This window comes from Homalodisca vitripennis, unplaced genomic scaffold (assembly GCF_021130785.1).
Source record: "Homalodisca vitripennis isolate AUS2020 unplaced genomic scaffold, UT_GWSS_2.1 ScUCBcl_4824;HRSCAF=11231, whole genome shotgun sequence".
In the NCBI taxonomy this organism is placed as follows: Eukaryota; Metazoa; Arthropoda; class Insecta; order Hemiptera; family Cicadellidae; genus Homalodisca; species Homalodisca vitripennis.
The window spans coordinates 3762-14644 of NW_025780932.1; the positions used below are offsets into that span (position 1 = coordinate 3762).

At 33.6% G+C, this 10883-nt stretch overlaps 1 protein-coding gene across 1 annotated transcript; it reads left to right on the plus strand.

Moving 5' to 3' along the window:
• Positions 1-5725: 5725 nt before the first annotated feature.
• On the plus strand, positions 5726-6274 carry LOC124373102. Its single transcript, XM_046831494.1, has one exon. The coding sequence runs from the start codon at positions 5726-5728 to the stop codon at positions 6272-6274; it is 549 nt and encodes a 182-aa protein (XP_046687450.1).
• Positions 6275-10883: the final 4609 nt, after the last annotated feature.

Sequence of the window (10883 nt, forward strand, 5' to 3'; positions counted from 1 at the left end):
AAGAAGGCAATATGAAACTGAGTGTGAAATACAAAAATTAAAAGAACAAGTTGGGGAAAACTTGCTCTCAAACCCAAATCCCCACAAAATGACATCACATCTAAGTCAGAAAAATAACTGCTCTAAATTTAATGTATCAAAAAAAATCTCCAAAAACAAAAAGAAGACTCAGTTCAGTGTAGCATTGCAAGTTGCCAAATGCAAGGAGGCTGCAACACCCCAAGGACAGGACTCAAGAAAACAACCAGGGCGACAAGCCTCTGAAACGAGTCCTCTGACGACACCAACATCAGCAATGCCTGGCCTTAAAATAACTTCAGCTTCCACATCTTCCCATAAGATCTCAAGATCACCACCAGCTTTAGCAAAAATCAGAAAAGAAGGAGAAAGTATCGAGGAGTTCTTCAACCGTCACATTGATGAGTACAAGGACAATATTAACATTTATAAAGACAAGGTAAAAAAATACGGCAAACCCTCTGCATTATGTGAAACTGCCACCTCATATATGCCTAACCAGTCTCCTACACAACCAGGACCTCAGACTCAAACCTCTTCACAGGATGCGACCCACCAACTTGACACTTTTTTAGACAAAACCAAAATCAAGTCCACAAGGACATAGCTGAGCCGAAATTAGCAACAGCACAAGAACCAAAAATAAATCAAAATCCCCAAAATATAAATTCTTCCAAACCTAGAAATAAGCACCAGAAACTTATGATTGCACACCAAAATATTGACGGCCTTCAGAACAAAACCGACAGACTTGCTCATTTTCTCCACAACAACAAACCAGACTTACTAATACTTACTGAGCATGGCTTAAACAACGAAAAGCTGGAGAGCACTAGAATCCTTGGCTACAGACTTATAGGCAGCTTTAATAGACAACAACACAGAAAAGGTGGAGTGGCTGTCTTTGCAAACTTAAACCTTAAAAATAAAATTACAGTAATATCCTTATCAGGAACCACATCAGAACTTATATGTGAAACCATCCTTCTAAAAATTGAGATGAAACAAGGATTCTTGCACCTTTTAGGTTTATACAGGCCACCTAGTAGCAACTTGGAAGAAGCATTAGATATTTTATCATCTGAATTGGACAAAATAACATCTTTTAAAAACCCGGTACTCGTAATAGGGGATGTCAATGTAGACAACCTGGTGGCAAGCAACGACAGAAGAAACTTGGACGATATGATTCACGGCTATGGACTGAGCAGACTTCACCTACCCCCTACAAGAATAACCAGTCACAGCAAGACTTTTATAGATTTCATATGCACCAACATTAACGAAACTGAAATATCAACCAGAGTGCTAAAAACAGGCCTCTCAGATCACACTGCCCAGTTATGCTTTATCTCTACAAACATGACAAGCCCCACGCAGACACAATCATACAGAAGACAATTTAACACAAGAACCGTAGAAGAACTGAGGTATAATCTACAAACACAGGACTGGTCACAAGTTATGCTCACAGACAATGTGGATGCTGCTTATAAAGCGTTTCATGGGATCCTCCAATCTGCAATGAACATAGCCTGCCCTCTCAAAATAGTAAAACATAAAAGAAATCCCACCAAGAATATATGGGATGATGAAAGCCAGGCGCTAAAAAAACGCATACTTAGAGGCACTAAATCGAGAACACATTACGGGCCATCCTGACGACAAAAAAAGAAACAGCCCAAAGGAAAAAATCCTACGACTTAAAACTAAAAACCCTAAGAAAACAGCTTAACTCCTCCTACATTGAAAGATCTGACAACAAATCAAAAGCCATGTGGAAAGTGATTAATAATGAAAGAAAAGAGAGATTAGAAAAAACTCAACTTGAACGCTTAAATATACAGGACTACGCATCAGACTCTCCAATAGACATTGCCAATTACTTAAATAGCTTCTTTGCTACAATTGCTGACAGAACACTAGGAAATGAACAACGAACAACACACACAATAGAACCAAATTACATACCCCAAATACCAAGACTAATTTTCCAGGAGACAAATGAAATAGAAGTCGGAAACATCATAGACACCTTAAAATCAAAAACATCAACAGGAGACGATGAAATATCTTCTAAATTGGTCAAACAATGCAAACATGAAATTATCACTCCACTAACAACTATTATAAACAAATCACTTTTACAAGGGACTTTTCCCAGCGGGTTGAAACTCGCAAAAATTTATCCAAAATATAAGACTGGAGCAACTGACGAAGCCACCAGTTATCGGCCAATCTCACTTATCTCCACTTTTTCCAAAATCCTGGAGCGAGTAGTGCTAACTAGACTACTGGACCATCTCAAACAGCACCACCTTCTTACTCCGAGACAACATGGTTTTGTAAAAGACAGATCTACAGCAACAGCACTGGTCCAACTAATTGAAACCATCATTGATAAATTGGAAGCAGGATATATAGCCACAAGTATACTTTTGGACTTTACCAAGGCCTTCGATTGTCTAGACCACAAGCTCATTACAAAAAAAACTGCAAACTCTGGGAATCATTGACAAAGAAATAGACTGGTTCAAGAGCTACCTCAGCAATAGGACACAGATTGTGGAAATTACTTACACTACACACAACACGGTCAAAAAAGTAAAATCTGAACCACTACCAGTAAGCAGAGGAGTGCCGCAAGGCTCTGTTCTTGGACCCGTCTTGTATATCCTTCTGACTAGCGACTTTCCAGAATACCTTCAAAACCATTGTGAAATGGTAATGTACGCCGATGATACAGCCCTTATTGTAGCAAACAAAAACAAAGATCAACTAGACATTGACTCCTTTGTAGCTTTTAATATGGCTAAACAATATTGCAACCTAAATGATTTGGTTTTAAATGAATCAAAAACCCAACAACTAATTTTTACAGCTACTCAAAATAACTATCATGGTCTCCCAGAAGTAACTACAATAGAATTCGGAAAATATTTAGGACTCACCTTGGACCGAAATTTATCTTGGGAACCAGCTCTGTCAAAAACTAAATAGCAGTCTTTACGCAATAAGGAGAATTGCACAAATCAGCAACACTGATGTAGCTATGACAGCATACTACTCGTTGTTTGAATCTCACTTGAGATACGGCCTGATAGCCTGGGGAGGCACGACAATCTCAAATCTCCAAAGGGTACTGGTTCTACAAAAAAGGACAATTAGAGCTCTAAAAGGACTAGGACCACTTGACACATGCCGAACAGCCTTCAAAGAACTGAGAATTCTGACTGTAGTAGGACTCTACATCCAAGAGACAATCCTCTATACAATCAAATCAGGACAAGCAAGGACTGGAGACGGACACTCCTATAACACCAGACACAGGAGCAACTTTCTCCTAAATCAACATCATCTCAGCTTATTTGAGAGGAAACCTTCTTATCGAGGAGCAATGTTCTTCAACATTCTACCTGAATTCCTAAGAAGACTGCCAGAAAAGAACTTCAAAGCCTCCTTGAGAAACTGGCTACTGGAGCGACCAATTTACACAATCCAAGAATTTGTTCAATGTAGAACACACAATTTTTGACAAACACTAACTCATACACCAATTGTAACATAAACATGACTTTTGCCCCGTTCTCCAAGAATATGTGCAATAAAGAATATTCTATTCTATTCTATTCTATTCTTTCTATGGAGTTGTTTTGGTGAGAACCTGTGTAGAGCGTGGTTTTGCTTTGCTTGGTGGAGTTTGTTTTCTTGATTATTTATTTCAATGGTAACAGGTTCATTGTATCATTAATACAAGAGTCATAACCATTTCCAGATCACCAAGTTACCATGATCTGGGAATTTTAGTAATCATTAACCCTATGCACTCGAAAGCAATATTTATAGTTTGTCCTGGCTGCTCGAATGGCCACCTGTACTGGCCAGTACAGAATACGACCATTGCTCGTATGGCCAGTACTACTGGACACTGCGTAAACACTTTATTATTATTATTTTAATTTATACTTCTATGTCCGCCGAGTGCTGTAACCTATCGAGGAACTCTTAAACTAAATTTGACATCTGCTGACAATGGTTTCTCGCCAATTACATTTCTGCGTAGAAGATTCAGACAACTGATGTTTCGAAGGTCAGTCACCCTCGCCCATTACTACTTGTTGTGTGTTCATTTGACTTGTGTTTCGTACTGTTTGATGTTATTTAGCTGTGAATTTTTATTAATTTGTAAATAATAGTTGAATATATTTATAACACATCTTTCATAATAAAATGGCAGCTGTGCAATTGATTATTTTGTAAATATTTGTAAATAGTTAGTGTTTACATTTGAAACAGTTCTTTTGTAGTAGGCTTTGTGAACAATACAATTTGTTAAGTTTATTATTTTGTAAATATTGTATATTTTTAGTACATTTTTTTTAATAAATGAACAATGGATGACTGTTTACGTTCTGATAAAGTTAGAAATATATTGGGCGATGAAAGTTACATTGATGAAGACAGTGGTTCTGAACACAATAGTGATTTGGATTCCAATTTCAATGAACAATTTGAAGACGAACTCCGTGAAGAATTGGGTGAAGACGCCGATTATCGTATAATGGAACAAAACATAAATGATGAAGAGGATATTCAAAATATAACAAATAAACACAATGTGGGAGAGGACAGTGGTGAGTTGTCAGTAGATGATACAGATAGCAGTGAAGAACATATACGGCAAAGAAAATTCAGAAAAATGTTGATTAAAGAATTAGTGGGAGATGTAAGAAATTCAAGGAAAAGAGGAAGGCCTTCCACTTCAGATAAAGAAGAAAGACTAAACGGAAAATTGCACATCCCCTATCCACTTGATGGTGGCAAGACTAAGGACTGCGTAGTTTGTAGTGATAGGAAACCTGGCAAGGACAGAAAACGCAGCAAATTTTACTGCAAAACATGTCCTAACAACCCAGGACTTCACATGGGATTATGTTTTGAAAAATTCCACTCCACCAAAAAGTTCAAAGACAAAAAATGTTGGAAAATGTTTTATGACTGTGTCATATGTTAATATCAAATTGTAATTTCAGCAATTTATTTTAATTATTGAACTGCCATGTTCCTCTATGGCAGTTCACCTATTCATACACGTTTTCAGAGCTGCTTACTATTTCATTGAAATTTTTGTAACTATACATAACTTATGAAGTAAAACATTTTAATATGGTGTGAAAGGATCTGTTTTATAAATATAGTAAAAGGTTTGTACTTAGAAATACCGTCTACATTGATAGCAGAAGAAAGTTTTCTCTGGTACCTTTTGAGGTTATAAGATTGAGGTTAGACATTACAGTCTTCATTACTAATCAAACAATAAAAACATATTAATTGTCAGTCATACGTCTTAATAACGTAAAGATGTTTTGTGGAAGCTGTAAAAAGTCAATATCAGGTGATGGAGATCAAGTTACATGTGGTAAGTGTGAGGAGGAATTGCACTACACCACCTGTGCAGGGCTAACCAAAACGTCTTGGAAGGCTAAGACTGTAAAGTATAGGTCTGAGTGGGAATGTTTGAAGTGCAGACCAATAAGTAAAACACGTACAGAAAGTGTAGAGTTGACAGACGAAGAAATTGAATGTGATGATCCTACTTACATAGCCTTGAAAGAGCTGTTGGATAAAATGTTCCTGAGGCAAAGAGAATAAAATTGCCTCAAGAGTCGATAGTATAATTGAAATGATTAGTAAGCTAGAGGCAACTATGACTAACATCATAGACCGAGTCAAGGAGATGGAAGAAGAGTCTGTGCTGTTGAAGAATCAGATGCGGGATTTGAAAATGGAAATGGAAATGGAGAAACAGTATGGGCGGAGTAGAAATTTTATTGTGACTAGTATTCCTCAAGACGACAAAGAAGACGTCCCAGTGAAGATCACAGGATTGCTCCAGGCCATGAATATCGAGCTCAGAAAAGAAGACATCACAGCGCATAGACTACCTTCAGCACACTCGCCGGCGCCGATCATAGTGCAGTGTACGACTAGAGCCATCAGAGACACAGTAGTCCGTAGTGCACGTAAGTCTAGGCCAAGTACAAAACTAATAGGAAATTCTCATCCAGAAAGGGCAATATACTTCAATGATCATCTAACTCCCTATTTCTCAGAACTAATGAAACAAACCAAAGAAGTGAAGGATAGGTTAGGGTTTAAGTACATATGGCTAAATGGAAATAGAATTATGTTGAAAAAAGACAACCAGTCAAAAGCTTTCAGAATTACGGAATCAGATCTGGAAAAGGTAGGATAAGGGGTTGCACAAAAAGTAAAGATCCCTCACACTAACAAAAAAATAAAAATTCAATCAGCCTAAATTTCAACGTCACATTAACCAATATCAACAATTGATTTAGAAGAAATCGATTTTGAATATTCACGGGAACTTTAATGTAATATCTGATTGGAAAGATGCATCAAATTTATTAAATAAAAATAGTTTACAAACAGAATCAAAACTAAATTTAATAAGTACAAATATTAGAAGTTTGCGAAAAACATTGGGACACTTTAATTTTAAGTTTGTGCAACACCTTATATTCTGTGGATGTCATAGTACTTACAGAAATTAATGTAACTCAGGAAGAAAGTAATTTTTATAATCTGCTAGGTTTCAATTCAGTAGCTAAATGTAGGCCTACGGGTCGTAGAGGTGGGGGAATTATGGTTTTTTACTAAAGAAGAATTGCAAATAAACGATATAACATTAGAATTCCAATTCAATTCAACAGAGTTCCTTGTTATACAATTAAGTTACAAAAAAGAATATGTTATTTTAGGAGCTTTCTATAGACCTCCAAGTCAAAATGTTAATAATTTTAATGAGGAATTGGAAATATTTCTCACATCAAATTTAGTCACTAGAGCTAAACACCTATTTATGGCTGGAGATATCAATATATGTTATTTAACGGGCATGTATGGATCTGAAGAATATTTAAATGTCCTTTATACAAATAGAACGTTAAATACAATTCAAGAACCCACAAGGGTAGAATTTTATGGTAATAATTTAGTAGCAACTTGCCTAGATCATATCAATATTAGAACCATAGCTAAAGAATATACAGCATTTATAGTAGAAGAAAAACTATCAGATCATTACTGGACAGGATTAACAATTAGTCTTAAAAATTATAACTTAAATAGTAGTGTTTGTAATACAATAGAAAATAATAACGTCATCATAAAAGATAGACTAGTCAATGAAGGTATTCGAGGTGAAGATTGGTTATCTATTATAGCAATTAGAGATACCGAGCTCATTTATCAAACACTAGTTCATAAGTTCAATACAATCTATGCAATGGCTACTAGAGAGGTATCAAATAGAAAAAAAAACCCAAAGAGTCAACCCTTGGATGAATAATGAACTTAGAGCTCTAATAGACCATAAAAAGTATTTATGGACACAATGGAAACGAGATAGGTATAACATACTTTATATGAGGCTATTTAAAAATGCCAGAAATAATTTAACAAACAGAATTAGAATTGTAAAGCAAAATTATTATTCTAAAATAATTAAGGAAAATATGAAAAACAGTAGAAAAAACGTGGGATATAATTAATAGTGTTGTTAATAAAAAGAAAAAACCGTCAGTTTATGAAAATAAAAAAAAATAGTTTTAGTCTAGATAGTGTAGCAGATGTAATAAATAAGGCTGATGACTTTAAAGATTTTTTCAAAACATCAGTTGAAAGTATAAGCAATGAAATTACTGATAGCAAATTTGATATTATTCAAGACTTTCATGATGGAAACCATGACATTGGATTAACTCACAGTTTGTATTTTCAACCAATAAATGAAAATATGGTAAGTAATTAATAAATTAAATGCCCAATCGGCACCAGGTCCAGACCAAATTAGACCAAAAGATATAAAGAACAATATTGTATATCTACAGCCTATTTTGTTACATTTGGTGAAAAGTATTATTAAGAATAGTAAAATACCTATTGACATGAAAAAAACTTACTTGAGGCCAATTCATAAGAGCGGTAGTAAAAAGATGTTACAATGTTATAGGCCTATAGGTTCAATTTCAGTAATAACAAAGATCCTAGAGCACTATATTTGTGAACAGCTAAAAAAATATCTAGTAAATAACTCAGTAATTAATAAATCTCAATATGGATTTATGCCAAACAGATCAACTATAGATTTATTAGAATGTTTAACCAATGAAATTAACAAATCACTAAATGAAAACAAGTATGTACTGGCAGTAGCAACTGATCTTTCAAAGGCCTTTGACCTTGTTGATTATACCATTATGTTAAATAAATTAGAAAAAATAGGAATAAGAGGTCCTTTATTAGAATTGTTTTAAAGATTATTTTAAAGATAGAAAGTTGTTTGCTAGTATAGGGCAAATTGTCAGTAGTGGATATGAACAAAAATTTGGTCTGATACAAGGAGGAATCCTATCTCCAATATTATTTAACATTTATGTAAATGATTTAGCAAGTTTAAAATTAAAAGGTAAAATACTTCAGTATGCCGATGATAATATATTCTATGTAATTAATAAAGATCTAAATATAGCCCTAAATAATATGCAACAGGATCTTGATTTGGTAGTAAAGTATTTTTTTAATAATTCAATAAAACTAAATTCTCAAAAAACAAAAGCAATAATATTCAAAACTCCAAGAAACACTATACAGAACAATAATGTCAACATTTTATGTCATTCTCATAAATGTTTTAGAACAATAACTGGTAGAGATCAATGCAGCTGTCAAAATCTAGTTTTTCATCAAACTATCAAACATCTTGGTATACTTTTGGACAGTAATATGAAGTTTGAATCGCATGTAACCTATTTAAAAAATATGTTAAAAATGGTTCTGTACAAATGTACTAAAATTACTGAATATTTTCCAATGGATACAAAGAGAATAATATACTTTAGTCTAGTGCAATCTTTGTTTGTATATGGCATATCTGTCTACTATCAGGCTCCAGAATATAAACTGATCCATCTTAAGAAAATATTATGTAGGATATATGAAGTGTTGTTCCCTTGCATTGAACCTAGACTGTTGGGAATTTTGATGTTTGATAATCTTGCAAAGTATATAGATATAAACAGAAACTTTCTAAATGAAGAATATAGGATACTAGAAAATGTAGATTATAATTTAAGAAGGAGACTTTATATTGTAAATAGATATGCAAATAGTTATGGGAAATGTACTTTGCAAACTAGGATACCAATGCTTTTAAATGAGTTACCTGAAGAAATTTTGAACGAACTTAGAGTAAATAAATTCAAAATCAAGTTAAAAAATCATCTTCTATCTATAAGCAACAACTAAAAAGGCTTACGCATTTAAGTAGCATTGAAGGAAAGAAGGATAGTCTACTTACCATATTCATAGGATATTAGGTAAATTGTATCACACGAACACAAAATAATAAAGCCACAATTGGGGAAACATTAACACACCGGGGTTTTCTCACAACACTAGGTAGACAAGAGTAAGGACAGATTTTACACTCAAATATAACACATTTGATTTATTTCAACATGGTAAACAAACATGTATAAACACTCAAAAATACTCTATAACATAGAATAACATAAAGCATCTTTCAACATAAATTAAACAACGGAATAGGCAACATAAAACAACAACCAGCAAGCATCTAATTCTGTCAGTCAACAAAACAAGTTCAACGTCATCACGATCAAGAAAGACTGCAAGTGAGTTGCAGTACCAACCTCTCTCACGCACAAAACGAAAATTCCCAACGCACAAGCACTGTAAAAACACGCCAATACCACAATCATCAAACTTGAACCATCCAATTAAAATAACACACACGCACACATACACAGTTTAAACTGTTTAAAATATCTATATCTTTCCTTAATTTAAGTAAATATGTATGTTCCAATCATAAATATTCAATTACTGCTATATAAATGTTTAAAATGTAAGCAATAGGTAAAAATAAAATATTATGTAATTTAAATGTAGATTTTCCCCTCAAATAGCTAAGCTAGAGGGAATAAATTGTAATAAAACTGCATGATCTGTATTATGTTTTCTGAATAAACGTTTTTTGAATTTGAATTTAAAAATGCATGTATAAAATAACATTAATAAACAGTTTGTTTATCTTAGAATAAGTTAGTTTCATTGAAGTTGTTCTTTAATTATCTATAAATGGTGTTTACGTCATTTTTAAATACCTATGTTTCTAATACAAAGGTCATTTGAAAAGAATTACAAGCTGGCTGGGAAAGTATACAAACATGGCGACTAGCTGGGAGTGGAAACTAGCGCGGCCAATACTACTGGCCATTCGAGTGGCGAGGACAAGCAATGACGAAGCAAATAACGGGCTGTCTGAAGACGTTGCATGGCCAGTACTACTGACCATTCGACCGCAAGGGGTTAACATAGATTCAAAATTAATTTACAACATTCAATTTAATTTTAAATTTTACTCATTGTTTTAATAATTTTTTTTAGAATCAATTTTTATTATGATCAATAATTAAATGAAGGATTATATAATTTGTATATTTATATTCATTTCAAGCTTTAGGTTCAATTAAAAACAAATTTTTTTGCATCACCATTACCAAGATAGTGTATTTTTTCCAGGTTTAAATATTAAACTGTGCGAACATTTCAAAAATAAACTAAATGTACATTTATCAACATTTGAGAATGTCTGGTTTACAATAATGTACTTGTAGTCACAAGTCTAACTTTTAGATATCCCAAATGAGTATTTTTACAAAAAAAAGTACTGTAAAAGTATATAAAATATTACAATCATGATTTTACTAAAGTTGCAGTTTAAAACACGTAGGTATTGGCTCTTTACCTTATAATAA

Excerpts from the sequence above, each read along its gene's own strand:
- LOC124373102 (XM_046831494.1), top strand. The coding sequence starts at position 5,726 with ATGACTAACATCATAGACCGAGTCAAGGAGATGGAAGAAGAGTCTGTG.